We start from the raw sequence: 24,619 nt of genomic DNA on the forward strand, positions 1-24,619 counted from the left end.
GCAATAATCAGCCTGATGCAAAAGAAGCGCCGGCAGCAGCAGCAGATTTTTTTTTTTTTTTCCGAGAAAAGATCCTTTCATTAGTTATGTAAAAAAACGCCCGTAGGGCTACAAAAGAGATCTCTCCTGCTCCTAACAGAGAGAAGAGCAGTGAATACATCATGGCAGCCCGGGAGACTCTCCCTAGGTGCTGCAAAATACAAAAATCAGTCTAAAGGACTGAACGGCTAAATCATACAATGGGGGGGGGGAAGAGCCAAACAGGAGGCCTGTAGTGCCAACGGGGGGATCCCGTGTGTAGGGTGTAGAACGGGCCGCAGCGCCAAGTGGTATGAAAGGCCTGGCGCCGTAAGATCGCCTCATCCGAGTCTCCCCGGATGCGGTCGTACTGTCCTCGCAGGGTGTGGATCAACTCCTGCCAAATCCCTCGAACAGTCTCTGCTGGTGGCTCCAATCTCCCCTCAAAGGCCGTGAAGCACCGGGCCCTCCAGGTGAACCAGATGGTGAGGCTGCTGAGGAGCTCCCATCGTAAATCCCTCTCCTGTGTCCAGCTGGCGGACGAGTAATCCGGTGCCGGAACCAGGCGAGGCTGGCCCCTAATAAAGCTGATGGCCTGACTGCCCTGCTCCATCTCATAGCCCATAGCAGGCCCTGACGAAGTCGACCAAGCAGCGGCACCCCACGTAAACATACCCTCTGGAGAGAGGGGGGCCAGAATACGCAGCATCCGCAGCCAAATCTGCTGAGCCTGAGGGCAGTCCCAAAGGCAATGTCGCTGTGTCTCCATAGGGTGGCCGCATCGGACGCAGGCCGCCAGGAGACCGCTGTAAACAAGCCAAGTGCCAACTGCTGAGCCCCTGTGGGCGACCAGCCACTGAAAAGCCGAGATCCTGCGGGCCTGTCGACTAGCCCAGAGCCGAGCCCAGAAATCCTCCAGGAACTCCTGTGATAGTCCCTGCAATCGCCAATGCCCCGATGCCGCTGGAGAAACCGTCCTCCTCGCCGTCAAGATATGCCGTCCCAGCCGAACAGTATACTGGAAAAATGTGATCTCTGTGGCCTCAAGGGATGCATAAGGATCATGCCACTCGTACTCTCCAGGGTCCCACTGCAGCCGGGCCAAGGGGCGCGCTGCATATGCCCATATGCGCCAATCCGGGAGCACGTCAGCAGGGTCGGGGTCAATATGCCACTTCCGAGAAGCGGCAGCCACTACCCGAATCCTCTGAAAGGTGCACTCTGCAACCAAAGGCGACTCCACCTCCACTCTCTGGAGTCGGCCCTCATCCTGAATCTCATAATAGAGGCATCTGCCATCCTCAGTGCTAGCTCTGACAGCAATCAGGATCTCCAACTGTGTGAAGGCACCCATCCACCGTGGGGCCACTGGCTCGAGAGGTGTGAACCACTCCTCTGTAAGTGCCTCCCGAATATCATCCCTCATAATCAACCCCCCTCTGAAGTGACTCAGCCTCTCCACCTGGGTCTCCTCTGGTAGACTGCAGAAAGCCTGCCAGTCTCCAAAACTACGAGCTGGGCCTGCCGCTAAAGGTCCCCAGGCTAGACGAGGCCGAGAACCCAGCATATGACCCTGCTCTGTACGAACCGCTGGGCTCCAGATGAGCGGCTGCCTGGCCCGCTCCTCAACACAAGACGGAGGCCGCTGAGAGAGCCCCGGTCTCAGTAGCTCCCAAGCTCGCAGGATACTCAAAGCAAATCTGTCCTCCCATCCTCTACTGAGGCCTGTCCTCCTCATCTCTATGAATATCCAGCGAATCTCTGGTGCCCAAGTACCCCCTGCAGGAGGCGCCCGGGCCTGCAGTCGCTGCAAGAGGAGCTCTTTCCAAGGCTCAGCGCCTGGAAGCAACCCCCGAACAATAAGCTTCCCCAATAAGGCTCTACTCTGATCGACTGGATCTATAATGCCCAAACCGCCCTGAGCCAACGGAAGTGTAATAACTGCCCATGCAACCTTTGCCCGGGCTGGCTGACCGTCCCGCCCAGACCACAGAAAGTTCCTGATCAGCCTCTGTACCTGGCTGATGCAAGAGCTCGAGAAAATCCAGCAAGACGTAATGTACCACATAGTCGCTAACAGCACCTGATTTGCCACCACCACCCTCCCAGCCAAGGATAGTCGAGCTGTACTCCAATACAATAGCTTCTTCCGAATGCTCAGAAGAAGCGGGGCAATCTGCTGCTCGGGTGACAAATCGAGGCCAATCTGGCATCCCAAATACCGCACTGCTGTGCCGGAAGGAATCCATCTAAAACCGGGGTCCGGACTCCATGCCGGAGTGGGAGCACTACTGATCCAAAAGGCCACTGTCTTGCGCCAATTGATCAATGCTCCCGAAGCTGCACTAAAAACCTGGAGCGACTGCTCTGCCCGAATAAGATTGGCCTCTTGGCCATGCAAAAATAAGCCCGTGTCGTCTGCAAACTCTGCATCAAGCAAATCCTCCCCCCGGACTGGGAGCTGAAGTCCTCTCAAACCAACCTCCTCTGCCGTCAAATACATACTCATAGCCTCCGCAAAGAAGAGAAAAAGGAAAGGGGCGAGAGGACACCCCTGACGGACTGATCTGGTCAGCTCAAAACTCGGCCCCCGACCTCCTGCAATCAGCACCTGGCTGCGAGCTGTGGAATACAAAGCTGCCACCCCTCTGATCCATCCTGGCTCAAAGCCCAGGCGCAGCATAGTGCCCTCTAAGAATCCCCAATCAACTCTATCGTATGCCTTCTCAAAATCGAGAAGCATCACGACCAAGTCCTCGCCAAGAAACCTAGCTCGGGCCGTCGCCTCCCAAAAAGTAAAGATGTTGTCAAGGATACTGCGCTCCTTGACAAATCCTGTCTGAGTAGCATGAATCAACTCCCCCAGGAAGGGCTGGATCCTCAAACTCAAGGCCTTTGCCAAGACCTTGTATACAGTATTGAGGATCGTAATAGGCCTCCAATGCCGAATGTCATCCGATACTCCCTCCCCCTTGGGGATAAGATAGATCAAGCCCTCTGAAAAGCTCTGCGGCATCACCCCAGTGTCCAAAACATGCTGAAAGCCCCTGCGGAGGCCTGGCCCCAAAAGGTCCCAATAGCGCATAAAAAAGGCCGGCGTCAGTCCGTCCTCCCCTGGGCAACTATGTCGCGGCAGGACCCTCAAGGCCTCGGCAAGCTCAATCTCTGACAGAGGCGCACCTAGAACTGTGCGCATATGGTCTGTGACCCTCCTCTGCACATGGGCCCACACTGTCTGTCTGCATACATCTCGATCCTCAGTGGCTGGCTCCGCTGAAAGCAAGTCACGATAAAAAGCAGTGGCAATGGCTCTGATCTCCCCGAGCTCAGTAGCTATCGATCCATCCGGTCTACCAAGCTGGCGAACCCCTGCTCGCGCATGACGGGGTCCAGTGATCTCAAAAAACTCCCCAGTCACTCGATCACCAAGCTGCGTCCACTGAGAGGCCTGACGACGATAATAAAACTCATGTCTCTGCTCCTCTGCCTCTCTAACCTCCTGGCGTGCCTGGCTCAGCTGGGACGCCACCCACTCACATGCAGGCTGCTGCTCCTGAAGGCGCTGTAGCGAAGCAAGGCTGCGTCTCAGCCGTTGCTCCCGCTCGCGAATCTCTCCCAGTCGTGTCAAAGCTGCAGCGTGAAGAAAAGAGCTAAGATCAATGAGTCCCTGGGCACACTGGCCCGCTGCATCCTGGTCAGAGCACTGACTATCATGCCAGATCCTCTCAATGTCCCTCAGCGAGACTGGGGTCTGCAAGTACCCTCTCTGGGATCCTCAACTGCAAGCTGGGCTCCCGTGTCCCCTCCTCCAAAGTCAGTATAACTGGCGCATGATCTGAAAATGAGGTGCCAGCAAGAATGCCGACGGAGCCCCCTCGCTCCCCCAACCAATCGCCCACATAAAAGCGATCAATCCGAGATAGATTAGTCCCTCCCTGCCGGCGATCCGACCGAGAGAAACTAAGACTGTCCTGAGACCGGGAGAAAGCCCCATGCTGCCATGCATCAGTGATCCTCAATGTCATACAAAACCGGTCCCAAGCTGCAAGCTCCGTGCCGTGCACTGTAACATGACTGCCTCCCACCCTATCTGCCGGGTCCTCAAGCATGTTGAAGTCTCCCCCAACACACCAATGTGCGGCCTCTGGCAATGCATCTGTAACCTGAGTCCAGAACTCTGCTCTGGCACTAGCATGATTGGGCGCATAGATGTTGAGCACACCCAATAGCTCATCATGCATCCTCAGAATGACATACTGTGCTCTACCAGGCACAATGATCCCTCGATCCACAATGGCCTGCCGCCATGCATCTGCAATAACCATGCATACTCCTCCCTGTCCTCCCAAAGGACCAAACCCTGCAGACCAGAAAGTATCCCATCTACCAGGCATCACCGAACCATATCTCCGGATCCTGCTCTCACCCAAGTGATGCTCCTGCATCATCAGAATGTCAATGCTGCCACCAACCAGGCATCTCTGTAGCTCCTGCCTCAAGCAGCCTCGATAGCGTATAAAGTGTGCTCCGCCAAGGCCCTGTACATTCCATGAGATGATCCTCATGGATGTCCTACTGAGGTGGAGGCTGTCTCAGCCGTGCGGCGGGCCTTCGCAAGCGGCTTGGATGGAGAGTAGTCCCCATCCGAACGGCTGCGAGTCTGCCCACCCGGTGTACTGCAAGTATCCCGGATCAGGCGCCAGTGGCTGTGACCCATGACGACTGCCTCCTGCTCGGACATAGTAACCTCGTGAATACTCACATATCCTGGGTCGCGTGCCAAATCTGCAACTATGCGCACGACCAAATGCCGAATCCCGGATGTATCCACTCCCTCGGGATCCAAGACAAAATGAGCCAACTCCCAAAGTCGGCCTAGCACATCTGTAACCTCCAAGTCGCTCATGTGGTGAGAAAACTCAACTGCCTGAGTCTTCAACGTGCTGAGAGCGAGCTCTAGAGTCCACTCCCGATCACAAGGTCCACATAGAGGGAACGAGAAGGCCACCGCTGAGTCTAGTGCCTCCTCCCCGCGGGCCGGGGGTATCACTACATGCACTCGGATGGGTGCTGGCTCATGGGGGCCCTCTGCTCCAAAAAGCCGTGTAAAGGTATAATCAAACGCCGCCGAGCGCTGTCGAATGCCGAGACGACTCAGCCGACTGCGGATAGATGAAATCCGTGAGGCCCTAATCGGCATAGGTCTCCTCTGTGATGCTCGAGCGAGGTCAGTGCTCAGCGCCCTCCGGACTGCAGGTGAGCGCCAGGGAGCTGCCAGAACCTCCCGGGAAGGCGAGGCGAGCGGAGGGGGAGGAGGGGGAGGCGAGGGAGGAGGAGAGGGAGCCGCTGCCGAGGCCGGAGCGGGGACGGGAGGAGGCGAAGGTGGAAGCGAGGCGGTGGGAGGGGATGGGTGTGGGGGAGGTGAAGGAGGGGGAGCTGGCATCTCCTGGTCCTCGGTCGCTGCAGGGGTCTCCTCCTGAAGGGGAGCAAATCTGTTCCTCACGGGAACCCAGTGAGGCTGAGACTGTTGCTGCTGCTGCAGCGGTACCGGGGCGTGCTGCTGTGGCTGTCTCCCTCGACGGCGCCCCTGTCCAGGCTGCCACTCCGAGGTCTCTGTGGCCTGAGCAGGTGTCCCTGAGGCAGCCTGCCGAGCCGAATCTGTGGGCGGGCCATCCGTGGCCTGCTGCTGTGGTGAGGGCCGAGGTCTCCTGCGAGGGCAGGCCTTGGCCAAATGACCGACCTGCCTGCAAATGAAGCACTGGTTCGGGAGCCCCGAGAACTCCACTCTCTGATCAATCCACCCCCCCCCCCCTATCCTAGGTAGCTGAATGACCTTAGGAAGGGAGGAGATGTCAGATACCAACACTCTGACCGAAGGTAGCCCAGCTGCTCTGGCCACCACTGAAGCTGCTGAGGGGCCCGTCTCAAGAACCGAGCCCACCAATGCTCCGAGCCTGGAGAGGAGCGGAAGATACTCCCGGCGGAGACCAGGGAAACAAACTGTAATATGGAAGAGGCGCTCTCCCTGCTCCGCCGCAGCTGGGTCAAATCCATGCTGCCAAGGCCTGAAGAAAGCCCGAGCACCCCTGATATCCAGAGGACTCATGGCAAGGACCTTGGCAACGCTCTGGGCAGCCTCGAACTCGATCTGATAATGTCCCCGGCCCAAGAGCTATACATCAAGGATCTTGCCCACATCTGCAAGAAGGCGAGCCTGAAGTAGATCCCTGATCTCCCCTCTGCTGGGGCGAGTGCCGACTATACGGCAGATGGTGGAGTGAGCCTGAAGGCGTTCCACCTCTGCGGTGAGGCTCGCTTCCTCTTCCGGCGAAAGAGAAAGCCTGATGGGGATGACCTCGGGGGCGGGCGAGGGGGCTGCGGAAGAGTCCCTCTGAGGCGAGGCGGGAGGAGTCTCCATCAGAGTCTGAAGCTCAAGCGAAGGCGAGGCGAAAGCGAAAAACCCCAGCAAGAAGCGGGCTGCACACCAAGAGGCAGAAGACGGATGACGAAGAGGAAAAAAAACCACAAACCCCCAAGGGGGGGAAGGCAGCGCGACAGAGGAGGGAAGGGGGGGGGGCGGCGAACGCGAGAAGGAGAGGGGGGGGGGCGCTGCTGAATGGAGGCGGGCGAGATGAGATCGAGGCGGCGGGGGGGTCAGCAGGCGGAAGCGGGGGGGGGATGGCGAGCAGGTGGAAGCGGGGGGGATGGCGAAAAGGCGGCAGCGGGGGGGGGAACAGGCGGAAGCGGGGGGGGATGGCGAGCAGGCAGCAGCGGGGGGGGCAGGCGCAATGGCGCAGAGGGGAGGGGGCGAAACAGGCGAGAAGGGGGGGGCGGCGCAGCAGCGAGGTAGGAGAGGGGGGGCGCAGCGGCAAAGGGGGGGGGGGGGGGGGGGAACGAAGGTGCGCAGAGCTAGGGGGGGGGCGGGAGCTTCAGCGAGCGGGCAGCGTAACTCGCTTCATAATCTTCACTAAAAACCAGCAGCAGCAGATTTATGATGATTGTGTTGTCCTTTTGCTGAATTATGATGTGTTTCTATATAGATGCTGTTGGGCTGCTGGTCGGCTAGGGAAAGCTGTCAGCCAGCAACAAGACAAAAAAATGCCAAAATAAAACCCCTTTTGGGCTGGGTAATATACTATGTTTGGGCATATTTTCACACACCGCCTCTCAGGCTAAAAGGGGACCATGAGAGAAGATGAGGAGGATGGTAAGTGGGTGAAGAGGAACATGAAGAAGTATTTGGCTTTGGGTAAGGTTGGTTGTTGTGGGTGTAGATCATTTGCTCTTCAACTTTTGTAGAGTCTTGTTTGGCCTACACTGGATCAATGCCACAATGCAAGAGGTTTTCACATGCATGAATGCCCATTTTTGGGTTTTCATTCACACATGCATCCCAAACACAAAAAACAGAATGCTATGCAAAGGGTATGCAAGATGGTAAATGCTATGCATTGGGTTTTCACACGAGCAATGCCCTCATGGGGTTTTCACTGACTCATGCGCCCGTTACAACAATGATAAATAGTCTGAATGGAGAGGATGGTCCCCCTCTCAAGATGTTGAGGGTGATGGAGGATGATGTCGATCCGCTCACGAAGAGGCTCGAAGATGGGCCCGTTGATTACTTCGTAAGGATGTCAGCATGGTTGTCCTCCATATGAATGTGCTAGGGCCTGATGGTACCAAGCTCAACCTGTTCCCTCGTAAAATGAAAATGATTGGTATGGTTACAAAAAATAGGATTGCTGTCGAGAGCAATCACACTCTGACTGTCGACAAAGATGGTAGAAGCCATGTCAATGGGAACGTGCATCTCCTCAAGAAGCTGACAGAGATACATAGCCTCAGTGGTGGCGTCGTAGAGGGCCCGATACTCGGCCCCAGCTAAAGAACCTACAATGGTATCCTGCTTCTTGCTGGACCAAGAGAAAGAGCCAGATCCAAGTGAGTACAAATAACCGCCATGAGCACACCGGTCCGAGTCTGTGTAACCATGCAAGGTGATCCCACAACTGTAGTGAAGTCCAAAGATCTACGTACCGGCTAGATAGCGAACAACCCTCATTGTTGAACTCCAATGTGGCTCCTCAAAGCATTGAAATACTGACTTAAAATGGATGTGCAATAGCAGTAGGATCACTCTTCATGCGGCGGTGAGTCCTCTTCCTTTGATAGTTTGATGGTTGGATCCAATGGGGTAGCCACAAGGATAGCATCATCAAGAAAGTAGGAAGCAACGATTTGAAGACAATACTATTGTTGTGGCACAAAAATACCATCAGGATGTTGGACCACCTCCACGCCAAGGAAATATGGGAGAAGACCAAGATCGGTCATCTCAAATGTTCATCTCAGTTGTGCCATGATATCAGCCACTTTGGCTTGATGTGATCCAGAGACGTTGAGATCATCGACATATAGCACTAGATAGCAAACCATCCCTTGATCTATGTGGATATGGTTGAAAACCTTGGCTACGTAAAAATTGTCAATGCCATGATACCACACTCCGGGGGCTTGCTTAAGCCCATAAAGAGCTTTATGTAGGCGGAAGACTTTGTCCTCATATCCAAGGAGCAGGAAGCCCGAAGGTTGGTCAACATAGACTTCCTCCTCGAGAATGCCATTTAGGAAGGCACTCTTGACATCCATATGATAGAATGGCCATGTGTGGTGTGCGGCCAAATTGAGTAAGAGATGGATTGTCATCATTTGAGCTATAGGTGCGAAGGTCTCATCTAAGTCATTGCCTTCTTTCTAGGGAAAACCTTGCACCACAAGCCGAGCTTTGTACTTGTCCAAGGTACCATCAGGGCTTTAAATTTGGTGCGAAAAATCCATTTGGTGTTAATGACATTCTTATGACGAGGGCGATCCACACGGGACCACGTGCCATTACGGTCAATGCTGGCAAGTTCTTGTTCCATACCCTATTTCCAGGCTGGCTGTTTGATTGCCTCTTTCCACGATGTTGGTTCATCATGCACCACATAGTCTGTTGAAAACAAATACGCAAATGAGGCACGATGAGTGAGCCTAGTGGATTGACGAGGAAGCATGCGGGGAAGCATGCCTGAATACCGCATGGTCTGTTGGTACCAGCAAGGTAAAGGATCCCTGGGTGGCTCTCGGGAGGAGAAAGACTCCTCAAGTGGCAGAGTAGTAGTCGACTGATTAGGTTCATGTGGCACAGTCAGAGATTCTTGTTCGGGTGGTATGGGCAATAGAAGGCGAAGTAAATCCCGCTCATCAAAGACGAGGTCTCGACGAACGAGACTTTGTTCAATCTTGGATCAAAGACTTTGTAAGCCTTTGATTCAAAAGAGTAGCCCACAAAAATGAGTAACTCGCTCCTTGGCTCAAGCTTGCCCCTCGTGTCATTCGGAGAGAGTGTGTAAGCTTGACACCCAGAGACATGAAGATGGAAAACAATCGGTTTTTCCACATGAAATGCCTCAAACGGGGTCTTGTGAGGGACAGCGACTGTGGGGCAACAGTTCAAAAGGTACACCGCGATGTTGACTGATTCTAACCAAAGGTGTTCAGGAAGCTCTATTGCAAAAAGCATGGAGCGTGCCATATCCATAACGGTTCGGTTCTAGCACTCGACCACTCCATTTTGTGAGGGGGGTATTAGAGTATTGTTGCCGCATCGAACTTCACTCTTAGCGGGACGCTGAGAGATGAAAATGTCGATATTGCGTGCCATATGGTGTGTAGCTCCACTGTCAACTCTCCAAGTGACCGGATGGCCACAGGGAAGAGTTGGGTGAGCCTCGAGGATGGTGAAACTGGCCTCTGGTAGAAACCAAAGTGCGGTAGACTAGCAGTCACCCGTCCACTTGTAGTCTAGATATGAAAACAAAATAGATTGGAGCTAGAGTGCCCCAAATCTGAAAATAAAGCGACACCTGTTGGCCCCAAAGCTTGGCGCCCCTTGCGGTATTTCTTTATTCAATTTCAAAAATATGTAAGGCTGAGTACAACAAAATCAGCCAAGAGAATACACCTGTATGTCCAATCTGACAGCCCACAATACCTCTTAGCACAGAGGATTCACACACACAGATCTGTGTCTCAAAGCAACACTCTGTGCCTCCCTCTGATCAGCCAAGACCATTTAACAAGGCAGCCATGAGCATTGGCATATCTCATGCACATGATTCAACATCTCAGCACAAACATACATTCACTGTTCAATCTCTCTCTCCACCCTTTTCAATCTGCCATACCCCTCCTCTCCCAAGGGGCGCCAGATAGCTCAAATCTGCAAAAGACATAAGGCAATAGAAAGAGAGATAGATGAACAAATTCAGAGCTTACAAATCAGCTCGTGGATCTGCACCGGAGGAAATAGTTGTACCAGTCTGTACTTGCACACTTGTTTCAACAACTTTGATCCACACGTGTGGGTGTACCTGTCTGTACCTTCCTCTCATGCATCCACCTTAGTACTGTACCTGACTGCACAGACCTGAAAAACTGCATTGTACCAGTCCGTACTTGCCACGTGTCATTGTACTTGCATGCGCCGCCTGCAACCAGTCCCTGTACCCGACTCTACCTGCTCAGCCAGTTCAGCGCCGCCAACACCTGTACTGTCCAGCGCCGCCAACTTCTGTTCTGTCTGTACAGCTGTCCGTACAACTGTACCTGCAACAGAACTTGCAGCAACAGTTCTGTACCTGTGCGCAGCCTGTACCAGCAGATGTACCCGCAGCAAAACGACTCTGTACCTGTGCGCAGCCTGTACCAGAAGGTGTACCTGCAGCAGCCTGTCCGTACAGTTGTATGGCTGGTTTGCACAGAAAAACAGCAGCCAAAATCCTGCAGCAGCCGACTAGTTCCCTCTTGCTCTCCACGCTTGCCACCAGCACGTATGCTACACGCCTTTCCAAAAAGAAAGAGAGAGAGAGAAGAGAGAGAGGCATGCACTCCAAAAGTGGAGTTGCCCCCTCCCCATATCAATCCTAGGGCCCCAACTTTAATAGTTATTAAAGTTCCCTAGGGGCCACTAAGGCCTAGGGGCAACCACACATATAACATTAAAATATTAATGTTCTAGTTCCCCCCTTCACACCTAGGGATGTCCACACATCATTATCTCTGTCCGGGCACCCCACATGTGAATCATTCAATATTTTGACTCAGCAACCACCATGCCCACACTTGTGCTGTTCCATTTTCACAGGGCCATGACATACCCCCCTCTTGAAAAATGGCAAGCGTCCTCGATTGCATTCTGGTGAGACAGCAAAATATCCAAAGTGAAATATACAATATGGCAAGATCAGCGTCCCAATCTCTCTAAGCCATGCACATGTATCAAGATTCATTGCAAACCAATGGCGTAGTACTAGTCCAAGTTGTATACCACTGTGAACCATACATAACCACAACATTCCATGTGACTAGTACACATATATCATAGAAGTCCCATAAACAGATGTACTGTCAGCCATCAGTACCTTCGGGTGGATAAAAACTGCACCAAGCGACCTCTAGATGTCATTTGAGCCTGTCTGTATCAAGGGAGTGGAGGTGCTACCCCCCTCTTGAGCATCAGGTAATGCTCCAGACCCATGCTCTGCTGAACCTGAATGAGCCACAACAAGAGTCGGCTCTAACTCAAAGGCATCGAGATAAAGCTGCAAAACTTGAGGTGAATCTGTTAAGTCACCTTCCTCCATCCACTTCGCATCCATCGGTGAATAGTTCTTGAACTTCACAAGATAGCGACAGGAAACTTTACCTCGTACCTTTCTTTCCTTATGTGCCAGTATCTGCTCTGGAATAAGAACCTCATCAAGTTCCTCAACTTCCGGCTGAGCCTCATCTGATACATCCTCAGGCACATCCCCACGGAAAGGTCTAAGGAGACTCACGTGAAATAGAGTGCCCCAAATCTGAAAATAAGAGACACCTGTTGGCCCCAAAGCTTGGCGCCCCTTGCGGTATTTCTTTATTCAATTTCAAAAATATGTAAGGCTGAGTACAACAAAATCAGCCAAGAGAATACACCTGTATGTCCAATCTGACAGCCCACAATACCTCTTAGCACAGAGGATTCACACACACAGATCTGTGTCTCAAAGCAACACTCTGTGCCTCCCTCTGATCAGCCAAGACCATTTAACAGGGTAGCCATGAGCATACATCTGGCATATCTCATGCACATGATTCAACATCTCAGCACAAACATACATTCACTGTTCAATCTCTCTCTCCACCCTTTTCAATCTGCCATACCCCTCCTCTCACAAGGGGCCACATAGCTCAAATCTGCAACAGACATAAGGCAATAGAAAGAGAGATAGATGAACAAATTCAGAGCTTACCAAAATCAGCTCGTGGATCTGCACCGGAGGAAATAGTTGTACCATTCTGTACTTGCACACTTGTTTCAACAACTTTGATTCACACGTGTGCGTGTACCTGTCTGTACCTTCCTCTCTGCATCCACCTCAGTACTGTACCTGACTGTACAGACCTGAAAAACTGCACTGTACCAGTCCGTACTTGCCACGTGTCACTGTACCTGCATGCGCCACCTGCAGTCAGTCCCTGTACCCGACTGTACCTGCTCAACCAGTTCAACGCCGCCTGTACCAGATATGTCCAGTGCCGCCAGCACCTGTACTGTCCAGCGCCGCCAACTTCTGTTCTGTCTGTACAGCTGTCCGTACAACTGTACCTGCAACAGAACTTGCAGCAGCAGTTCTGTACCTGTGCGCAGCCTGTACCAACAGATGTACCCGCAGCAGCGACTCTGTACCTGTGCGCAGCCTGTACCAGAAGGTGTACCTGCAGCAGCCTGTCCATACAGCTGTATGGCTGGTTTGCACAGAAAAACAGCAGCCAAAATCCTGTAGCAACCGACTAGTTCCCTCTTGCTCTCCACGCTTGCCACCAGCACGTATGCTACACGCCTTTCCAAAAAGAAAGAGAGAGAGAGAGGAGAGAGAGAGAAGAGAGAGAGGCATGCACTCCAAAAGTGGAGTTGCCCCCTCCCCATATTAATCCCAGGGCCCCAACTTTAATAGTTATTAAAGTTCCCTAGGAGCCACTAAGGCCTAGGGGCAACCACACATATAACATTAAAATATTAATGTTCTAGTTCCCCCCTTCACACCTAGGGATGTCCACACATCATTATCTCTGTCCGGGCACCCCACATGTGAATCATTCAATATTTTGACTCAGCAACCACCATGCCCACACTTGTGATGTTCCATTTTCACAGGGCCATGACAGATGGGCACAGGCGGATCATCAGGTAATTGACAGATCTGAACAAGGACAAAAGCTTCCACATGCTGACTGCCTCGTCTAGTCCATTGTTTCTTCTTCCTTTTGGAAGAGTGGCAAGAATCAACCTTGGATGTGACCTGAGTAACATTGGCCGAGGAGCTAGGATGTGATGTAAGTGATGACCAATTAGACATCTCTTCCGGGGTGGCTTTAGGAAACTGACTGGGGAGGTGGACCTTGAGCGACCTGACCAGTGGTTCACCACTGAGAGGATCTAGGCCAATTCATACCAGTGCCTTGTTTGCTGATTCCTTGGTGGGGAACCCTACAGAGTAGGTGCTGGAGTATTACCTCCTCTGGATTGCCAATTTGGGGCATTACTACCACCTTGGCTGGTTTGGCGATTCGAGTTGTTGGTGTTGGGGTCGTTACCTCTATTTTCCTTGGCTTTAATGCGGCACTCATCGTCAACATGTCCAGACATTTGGCACTGAGTGCAGTATCTATTGTTTTTGGGAATATTCTGCCAGTAGGGAGTGGGTGTCTGAGGCCATGTTTTTGGGATCAGTGTTGTTGCGTTGGATTTTGCCTTGATTACCTTGGTTGCTATTCCCCTTCCCTTACTGCCCTTTTTGAGTAGAGGTGGTATTGGACACAAGGGCCCCCTCTTGAGTAGAGGAGGAAGAAGATGACTTCTTGGAGTGAAACTAGTCATGCAACCGAGTGAAGCGCAGGAGTTGGCACTCACACTCATATAGGTTAGGCATCGGTTCTAAACTAATGGTCTAGATGACAAAAGTAAAGCAACTAGGTGGCAATTTGTTCAGTAATGTGATGACCTGGTCTTCTTGAGACTTTGCGGAGCCAATGGTGGCATACTCCGTGTTAAGGCGCCGGTATTCAGCGACCTTGATGTTCAGGTCATGATGCATACCAAAGATTCGTGCAGCTCTCTACGTGCAACAAGAGAAGCTTATGCTAATCCACCACTATGTCCTTGCTGCCTTGCAGACTCTAACAAATGGATCCTCTTGATCTTTGCATGATGATCCTAATGAATGCCTAATGATCCTATTTATAAGGAAAAGGTATGAATTCGTAATCAAGTCGGTTTTGCTTATTTTTTCCACAATCTTGTCCAAAAAGTCATATTTTGTGTCCAAACTATGCCCAAAAGGTGTCCCAACCATTGGACTACATCTTGGGCACTTCCAGGAGCTTGTAGGGCTACAAAGTCAGCTCTAAATCTGCCCATATAGTTGCTAATGAGAATATACATGTCCATAAGCATCCAAATTAACGGATGCACATGACACTTGGCCTTCCATTCCTCAACAAGTTCCCGACGTCTTTGTTGCTCCACACGAGAAGCATGCATTCAAATTCCGTGGAACCCTACTCCTTAGGCTTTTCTACCTCTTTTGCTTCAAGTCGTAGATTTTTACCCCATCAACTCTTGGATGAAATCTTTGTTGCTTTGCCAGAATCATTATTTCTTCTTTGGTGGTGTCTTCTTTGGCGCTTTCTTCGGTGGTGTCTTCTTTGAAGCTTTCTTCTTCTCTAGACATGGTGGTCGGTTGGGTGGTTTTTCCCGACCTCAGTTTTACCGTTTACAGGATGCTCTCACCTTAGGTAGCCAAGTTGGGTCACAACCCAAACCTCTGATACCAATGGCATACAACCGGTACGTGTAACACACAGCAAGGCCCCTTTATGATCGAAGTGAGTTTAAGCAATCCACTTTAATCCCTAAACAAGGAAATAGAGCTATAGAGGTAGAAGATGGAGAGTCGATAGCATATGGGGTCCCAACTACCTACTTAAGGGCCCCCTCCAGCAAGCAAGAGTATTTGCTTTTATTACTTTGGAGGACATCTTTACAATGCACACATTACCAAGAACTTATTGACCACAGTTGACTATGGAATGCCAAACACAAAGACGAAGAAGACTAGACGTTGGCTGAACCATCATGCCATCTGCAGGCACTTTAAAAACCACTTCGTATGCACACCCACATATGCTCAAGGAGGACTTAGGCACACATGGTAAGTGCTTTGTTCAATGCTAAATTATGCAAGAGTTAGATGATTAAATGAATTGGATTGAGGGCAGCTTATATAGGCACACCCACAAGAAGTCGGCCATCTTTATGCTGTCAACCTATTTAGGAGGACACACCTAACTTGCAGTCAGCCCCTTCATAAGCATGTTGACCTGATGACTTATGCCCCACGACAGGCTGAAAATGTTGTTTATGCAGGCGCTTTCATGCATGTGTGGCTGCGGGCCATTTTTGCTGGCCGACTGAGCCTCTTCCATGCTGATCGACTGGGCATAATGTCAAGGGCTGGCGAACTTGACCTAAGGCCCATGGCTGGCCCTTTGTGGCTCTTGGGCAACCCATATGGGAGCCCACCCTAAGGCAGCCCTTAATGCCTATGATGCCTAATGCTTCTACATGCTTGCTATAGACTACTACACTAGGATGACCTACATGCAATTGTTCTCCAAGTGGGTTAAGTCACGCATACCGAACCCTAAGGCTTCAGATGTGACCTACGTAGCTCATGCCTGCCATGTACCAGAACTAGGGCTCACAATGGGGTCACGGCATACGACAATATATCCCTACAGGGTTCTACTGCTGTACAAGTGTAGCACAACTAATGAGCCAGTGTATCACATAGCACCTCAGTGTGACAAAACACTCAGCCTTGACCCCCTCTAGCATGATCTGTATCATCAATTCCCCACTTCAACTAAATTATTTTAAAAACATGTCATTTCTGTGAAAAGGTATGAATCAAAGAATATAATCGAGCTGATTACCATGGTCAAGAGAGAATCGAGGACCCCTGGAATCTTCGCAAGAGGCATTGCATCTTTCCTTGGATCGTCTTTTTCTTTGGAAGACAGTAATGTGAGAGTATTTAAAGCCCATGTGAGCTCACTTTTCAAACCGCTTTGTAAAGCCATCACAATTCTCTTGCTGTTTTGGTCTGCAAAATACACAAATGCTGAGTGAAAGGCAGAATTTCCATTTGATAAAGGGAAAGTGCAGGCAACATTTTATCAAAGATCTGAAAAATAACAACTGTACATAAAGCATGCATGATACACAAGTTCTCAGCAAGGCAAAATATGCAGGGTAAAACAGTGAGAAAGAGAGTCGTATACACAGCGCCAGGGGCTTTATTTGGGACCCCCATGGAAAGTTTATTCATGTGGGTGTATCATCATCCTCATCCATGCAAGTATAGGTGAGTCTATGACTGCCGAAGGCCTCACCAAGTCCACGCTCAGTGGGGGAGTATCTCTGAATCGCTGGAGAATCTCTCAAATCTGGAGCTGTCATGGACATGGTCGTCCTTTGAGGTCCTTGGATATGAACAAGAGGCAACATAAACTTAACAGGGCAAAGAAGCAACAGTATGTTTGAGAAGAGAAAGGTCCTATGTCGAGCACACCACAGCAGAGGATCATGGGTCTCTCTGTAGAGTGCTAGACAAGTGTCAACCCATAGAATGGCCATTCTATGGGTTAACAACAAGGGTGATGGCAAGAGTTGGGAGGCTAAGCCCACAATAGAAAATGATGGATTTCTGGACAGCACATGTAAGACTAGCTGGCATAGCGTGTACATGGGGAAGAAAAAAGATTAGAAAATAATATGTGAGCAAGCTTGCCGAGCACCACTTCACAAAATTGGTTGGAAAAAGCCTATAATGCAGCTTAACAATGATAATGATTGGCTATACAGTTCAACCTGACACAACGGCCTGGCTCACTTCTCGAGCTGTTAAGCCCACAAACTGCCACAGTAAGCACACAAGCAGAATATTGACGGGTAAGCAGTACCTCTACAAATGAACAAAGCTTGAATGAGAATGTGAAAAATGATTCAATACATCTAAACCATTCGTAAAATAGACCATGTTGGCATCAGCACCAAACACCATTTGCATTGCCATAAAATGTTTCGTAGGCAAAAGGGTAAGAGACACCATCTCGAGAGGAAGGGGGAAATGAGGTGAGGCAAAGAGATAAGAGAAGCAACACCACAACGTCCCACAAAGAGTGGCCATGCGTAATTTACAAGGGTACAGGCTTCTTTGTTTCAATCTGGCTAGTAAATTTATGTTTTCTCGTACATCCAAACAATGCACTCATATCTCTGTCCACCCACCACATACATGCTCGTCCTTCACCCACTCTTTTGTTGGAAATTGGGTGGGGGACCAAGTCCCAAGAGATCACCCATCCCGGTTGTGTTCAAGTCGATGCGCCCTTAACTGGGGGTTTCCACCACTTTTCTCAACATCCCCCCTTGGTGCCAACTTGTCCACTTTTTCTTAGTTCAAAGGCTGAACTTTGTCCATGTTTTCATGGCTCAACTTGGCTTCTCTAATGGCTCAGAGGTTACACTTTCACCCATGGCTTTGATACCCTGTTGGAAAATGGGTCGGCGTCCAAGTCCCGGGAGGTCATCCATCCCAGTTGTGTTCACGCCAATGCACGCTTAACGGGGGCTTTCCACAAATTGGTCTAGCCATCCAGACCCCAAAACCTTAAGGTGATGGAGAACATCCGGTCTATCCATTTTGTGAAAATCTCCTAGTGCTACGCTTTGGTACCACTTTTCCCAACATCTTTCTACTGAGGACGCATGTGCACCCCTTGACCTCCACCTTGGCTGACACATGCACCCTGCACTAGGGTGCTATGTGACACACTAGCTCTACATCAATGCAACATTTCTACAGTAGGAATACCTTTCTAGGAACATTTTGTCGTATGTCATGGCCCCATTGTGAGCCCCTGTCTAGGACATGTCAGGCACAAGCTACATAGGTCACTCTCCAAAGCCATAGAGCATGGCTGCATGTGTCAGTCCTCTTACCAACTCGGAGAAATCATTAGATAGGTACATGTAGATAGAGGTCAACCCTAGCATTAGGCATTGCATTAGCAAGCATTATAGGTGCATACGCACATGGGCCAGCCCGTAAGGCACCCCATCATGGGGGCAGTCTTGCATGTGGGTCTAAGGACCCTATGCCACCTCTACTAGGCATGTCGGCTAGCATAGCTAGCCTAGCTAGTATATTCAGAAGGTCAGCCATCATCTAGGCAGCATGGAGAGCAAGGGCAGCCAGTCTGGCAACCTGTAGATGCTTCCAATCAGCAGTTGGCCAGCATAAAATGCTTACAAGCAGTAGTTGGCCAGCATAAAAGGCTTACAAGCAGCAGGCCAGCCAGCACAAAGGATAAGCATAGGAAACATGCGCAGCATTTAATCCTGAATTTTGGCATTTTTGTTCTCCCATAAACAGGCCAACAGCACTAGAGTGAACCGACCAGCAGCCAAAAATCATATATAAGCAAGTGCCAAGTTCATAGCAAAATCCATCCATCACAAATAAGTCTACAAGCAGTCAAAGAGCGGTGATGTGTGCCTAGAGCCTCCGGCCCTTGCACATACAATCAGCATTCAACACTTTACTGTGGTACAGTCCCAAGGCCTCCGCAAAGATCCTCTTCAGCATTCAGCCAACATATGTGCATCCCTCAGTTTTGGGTTTGCATAATGATCATTGAAGAGTTATTCAAGGGAGCTTGGACAACATATGGTTCAACCTACGTTCGGTCTACTTCGTCCTTGCATTGGGCAGTCCTCAGTCATCTTTCATACTCATTGTACAAAGTTCTCCAAAAGAAATACAAGCAAATACTCATGCGCGAAGGGAGGGGGGGGGGAGGGGGGGGGCAGTGGGTCAATACTGTGTTGACTCTATCTCTCTCTCTCTTCTCTTCTCTCTCAAAATAAAGTCGAATTGCATAAAATCACACGTTTAAAGAAGGCTTTGTTGCGTGTTACAACAATCAACTTATTGCATGGTACATTGGTATCAGAGCTGCAGGTTGTGACCCAACTTGGTTACCCAAAATGAGAACGTTCCGTGGATGGTAAAACTGTGGGCCTCTACAATGTCAAGAGAGACTTCGAAGATATGGAAAGAGAGATCTACAAAGAAGACACCACAACTACAAAAATGCTTCCACAATACAATGAAGACTTCATCGAAGTAATCTTGGAACAAAACAGATTGCTAAGGCAAGAGGGTGACTCACAGTATGGACTAGCACTGCTCCATGTGCGGGATTTGCACACCTGACCAAGACCATGTACGGGACTTGTACACCTGACCCTGGACGCTTAGAGTGGAACCCTGCTTGACTCGTCCCGGACTAGGGCTCGGAAGGGACCGGTTACCACTCCAGGCCCTACACCTATTGTACAAATATGTCCACGTGGCATCCAAGTGCAGGATGCATGTGACATCCCCTTCTGCTTAACTTGACGGAAGCTGCAAAGCCTCCAAGTAGTCCATCAATAATACCGGATAATCTTCAAAGAAATTCTTGTCAAGCCACACCACTTCACATGTCCCTCGGTCTTGAAACTTCGTGAGGAACTGTCTTTCTTTTCGGCCGGAGTCGTGCTTGAAACAATGCAAGAGAATCTGTTCCGGAACCATAATTTCAGCTTTGTCTACTATGTCTAGTTCCTGTTCATCGTGGACAATAGAGAGAGGATGTCCAATATAAGGCTTCAACCAACTGACATGGAACACATCATGTGACATGCCGGAACATGTGTGACTTATGTAGCCTCACATGACAGTACATGTATGGCAGATGCAACCTGACATGGTGTGCCGAATACTCTTATGGTTACAGCGGATTTCAACTTATGGTTTTAATAATAAATTATGGCAATCCATTTGCAATACTTGAAGGGTATTTTTTCACTCGTATCAGGTTTATACAGTTGCGGACGACTGTCTTATAAGATGTCGGGGATATCACCATTTGGTCCCTTTCAATCTTGACCAATGTTTCCTACACTGATCAGAGCCAAGGTGTGAACGAGGATTTTCCACAGAAGAAAGCTAGAGCAATTATCGGCAAAGTTTGGCCTGAAAGACGGCTTCTTAGCAAAAGTAGCATGGGATTTTTATCATATAAAGTGACTTATAACCTTTATAAGTTGGTGTGTTCACATCATTAAAGACATGCTGGACTTATTATTATTTTGGACATGAACATGTGGATAGCAGGAGGCGCCCAAAGCAAACTTGACTAACAAGCTTGGGAAAAGCATAAAACTGATATTTTTGGCACATCAGTCACTTTTGGCCATAAAAGGAGAAAAGCACAGCTATTTCTGGGGTGGTCGCCTCTATAAAAGGGGAAGGATGGATGCACATCATGATATCCATACAGGGGGCCAGCAGTTGCAGAGTTCTCGCATTGTCTTTCCTTCACTGGTCGTAGAGGTGGGCAGCACTCCCTCTCTGTTCGCTGGCCGTACAGTAGGGCAGCTCTCTTTCTCAGTTTGCTGGCCATACAGGTGGGTAGCTCTCTCTCTGTTTTTCTGGCCGTACAGTGGTACAGCAGTGGGGCACCTCCTCTCTCCCCCCTTCTGTGCGCTGATGGTACACAGTTGCAAGCAGCCGACTGCATCTCTTCTGGCCGTACAGCGGACAGCACTCTCTCTCTTTCTTCGCTATCCGTACAGCAGCAGCAGGCTGACCTGAACTGTTCACTTTCTCCTCTCAGCACTGGCTGTACAGAAGCAACAGTGTGCTGGCCGTACAGCAGCAGTTTTGCCTTACTCTTTTGGACAACTGGCCATACAATACAGCAACTTTCTAAAGTGTTGATCGTACAGCAGATTTCTCTCCCTCTTCATCACTCCCTCCTGGCCATTCTTTCTGGGGCTGTTTTTGGGAGGAATCTCGGACAATTTTGAGAGCTTTTCTCGGGCTGTTTTTGGGGGGAATCTGGGACAGTCTTGAGAGCTTTTCTAGGGTTGTTTTGAAGGAATCAGGGACTGATTTGAGAGCTCCTCGGGGGCAGATTTGAGGCTCCATTCTGGAGACTGTTTTGGCACAGATTTCGGGGCTGGATTTGGCACCGTACCGAGCTGTTGTTCGAGACTGATTTGCACTAGTTTGTGGTGCTGATTGGTACCCCGAATCCTAGAGGAAGTGTTTGCTGAGCTTTGTGAAAAATCGGTGCAGTATCGCAACCGCATCTTCGTCAATTTATTCATTGTTCACACGGGGAAAAAACCTATGTCCGGTCACAGGGAAAAAGTGCCCGTGAGTAAGCTGGGTTCACACCTAAACTAGCCGAGAGTGGACATGACCAACAAACCCCCCTCAAGTGAATGGTGTGAACGGGTAGCAGCAGGGTGATAAAGCTGTGAATGCTGCCCCGCACTATGCTCCACAGCACTATGCTCCACAATAAGAGTGAACTACAGTGCCAATGGAAAAAGCAAGCACTATATGACGGGAAAAAGGAGAATCCCCAATGTCATAGTGCTAATGCTAGAGCACAGTAGCACATAAATGCATCACCAGAAATGCATCGCAAAGATCATGTGGACATCAACTACATCAAATCAAGAGGCATCGCATAATACCCCCCTGAAGGCAAGCATCCAAATGCCAAGCTGAACTGCATGTAATCCACATCAATGCTCTGTAACTGCACCAGTGATAAGCATAAGAAGAGGTAGCAGATATACACATGTGTAAAGGCAACAGGATCCAAAAGTCATGCCTGTGAGACATGCAGTGTAAGCTGCAGAAGTGATACTCATCAATGGAGGATCTGATGAGGAAAAATCAGCAATGGTAGGGCTGATATAAGTATAAATTCAGCAATGGGAAAAGCTGAAAATGGGGAGAGAAAGTGGGGGCTCGAGGCGGGCATCAGCCAATGCTATGAGAGGATAGATAAACTCTCAGCGATGCCATGATCAATGGCATGTATGGCAAGTGTAAAGATGCATAATCCCACAATGAACAATATACATGTGACATGTCAAAACCATGAGAGCAAGAGAACACTGGCCAAGTGTGTAAAAGGCACTCCTAGTAAACATCACATGTGAGAAAGTGACAATGTCAACACTGTAGAAACAATCCCGCTGCAAGGGAAAACAGCATAAAAGGCACTCCAATAGACATCACATGAGAGAAAGTGTCTAGCATAGACCAGCATAAGTGACCATGAGGCATCACCAACTGCATGTGGGCAAGTAGAATCCCCCCCTCAAATGCATCTGCCAAACAATGCATACCATGGAGTACAGACTATAAAGCATAGTCATCAAAAGCAATAGCATACGAAGACATCTCTGCAGGCAATGAAGATATAAGTGTCAAGGCTGACACGTGTAGCCAAATTGGCTTGATCTGCACCTGTGGAAGAAGATGCCAACTTCTTTTTTTCATTCTCAATACGCTTCCTGCATTCCTCTATGGTGTGTCCTCTTTTCCTACAATAGTTACAACGCTTTTTCTTCTCAGGCTTGTCCTCTGTCTTGGGAGGATTCGATGGGCTAGGTTTAGGCCCAGATCTATTCCCACGAAAAGGAGCAGCCATTGCTGGGTCAGCAGACATCATGTTGTTCCTATTGGGAACGAGATTGCTCTTCACTGAGCAAGAGAGTCACAAGGTTGTCAAAAGTGACCGCATTAGGTGCATTGCCAGCCAACAACTGCAAAGTGGTGCCAAATGTCTGATAAGAGTCATGCAAGTTGCACAAAACTATCTGAACAAGATAGCTACCTGTCAAAACCTCATCAATGTTAATGAGCTGCTCTCGTAGGTCCTTCACATGCGTAAGGTACTGATCGATAGAGTCACCTTCAAGCATGCGGTCAGTCTCAAGCTTGCCCCAAAGGTAAGCTACACGAGCCTCATTGCGACCTGAATACAATGCCGCCAAGGTATCCCAAGCACCCTTTGCAGTGGTGCAAGAACGAATGTGCGGAATGATATGCCTGCGGCACGAGAGAGCAATCAATGCATGGGCCTGAGCATCCCTAGCATCCCAAGTACGTTGCTGCTGAGTAGGAGGAAGACGAGGAGGTGGACCTGCAGGAGGATGAGCGGGAATCACTTCACCTTCCGCTAGAGCAGGTGCAAGAGGACGCTCCTCAGTGCCATCCACATACAGCCATACATTTTTGGCAACCAAAACATGACGCATCATATAAGCCCACATAGGGTAGTTGTCCCCATTAAGCTTGTAAACTTGAGATATGTCATGTGCACAATGTGTATCTACCGTGTGCTACACGCACACAAGACTAGCTTCAAGGTTTGGGGAAGTTTGGAGTTAGGCAGGCTGATTGGCGAGCTGAGTTAGGGACAGACTAACGGGCGGGCACCCAAGTATGGACGAGCGGGCGCCCAAGTGTGGACGCCCGATGACCAGCCAAGAGCCTATAAAAGGGTGGCCAAGGTTAGTCATTAGATATATAGAGTCTCACGTGATTTGTGAGAGCTCTATGGTCTGGAGCCTGGATCTAGTGCAGACGTGCACTTGCTTTACGCGGCCGAGGCCGGCAGCAGTCTCGAGGCCCGCGAGGGTAGCTTCGTGGCGGTATGGGGTGTCATGAGGTAGAGATTGGTCGATACGTCAACCTAGTTAGTTCAGCTCGTGGCTCGGTGGGGACAGCCAAGTCTGTGGGCTTGCCTACTACGACTGTCATGGTTGGGTGGTGAGTCAGGCCTGCACCCCCTTCTTGTTTGTCTGGTTTGTTTTTGCAGGTTTCGAGTCTCATACCAAGAGCGTTCTACGAGGAGATCTATGGGGATTTGACAGTGGTACCAGAGCATGCCTCGTGAACGAGAAAGTCGGTAGGTAGAGAAAATGAGGTCGAAGAAAAGTATGTGTTCAAGAAGCTTGCTGTTTTGTTTATGCATGCTGCTGTTTTTTCAGATAGCATGTTGCTTTTTCATCAAAGAAACCCGTGATGAGGGTGTAGGTGGTTAGTAGGGTTGTTTGCTTTGCAAGAAGAAGGCTGAAGGTGTTTGTGCAATCGCAGGAACAGTTTTGAGAGAGAAAACAAAGAAAAAGCATGTTCGCTTTTGTTTGTAAGAGAGAGAGAGAAAGAAAGAAAGAAAGAAAGTTATATTAACGTCCACGGGAGGCCGAATCCGACCTATGGGACAGATCAGGTACATCCATTTACATTCCACTCTGGGTATATGTCACGTGCATCCCGCACTTGGATGCCATGTAGACATATCTGTACAGAAGGTGCAGGACCTAGGATGGTGAACTGGTCCCATGTGAGCCCAGTCCGGGACGAGTCAGCCAGGGATCCATCTCAGTCGTCCGAGGTCAGGTGTGCATTGTCCTGCACATGAGTCCAAGGTCAGGTGTGCATTGTCCTGCACATGAAGCAGTGCTTGTCCGCGCTGTGAGTCTCCCTCTGGAATGATGTCAGATGTGCTGTGTATCTGGTTTGCAAGTGGA

The 24,619-nt window shown here is 50.0% G+C and overlaps 1 protein-coding gene across 7 annotated transcripts in view; it reads right to left on the minus strand.

Moving 5' to 3' along the window:
- Positions 1–24,619, minus strand: part of LOC147631567 (armadillo repeat-containing protein LFR-like) — a 151,730-nt gene that overhangs the window by 67,927 nt on the left and 59,184 nt on the right. For all 7 annotated transcript variants that reach the window (XM_086808086.1, XM_086808084.1, XM_086808087.1 and 4 more), the window contains exon 3: positions 16,102–16,271. In XM_086808086.1, the coding sequence (XP_086664212.1) occupies positions 16,102–16,271 (170 nt within the window). The remainder of the gene's footprint in view (positions 1–16,101; positions 16,272–24,619) is intronic.

The sequence above is a fragment of the Cibotium barometz genome, chromosome 14, assembly GCF_041138505.1.
Source record: "Cibotium barometz isolate CiBa-2024 chromosome 14, ASM4113850v1, whole genome shotgun sequence".
Classification (NCBI taxonomy): Eukaryota; Viridiplantae; Streptophyta; class Polypodiopsida; order Cyatheales; family Cibotiaceae; genus Cibotium; species Cibotium barometz.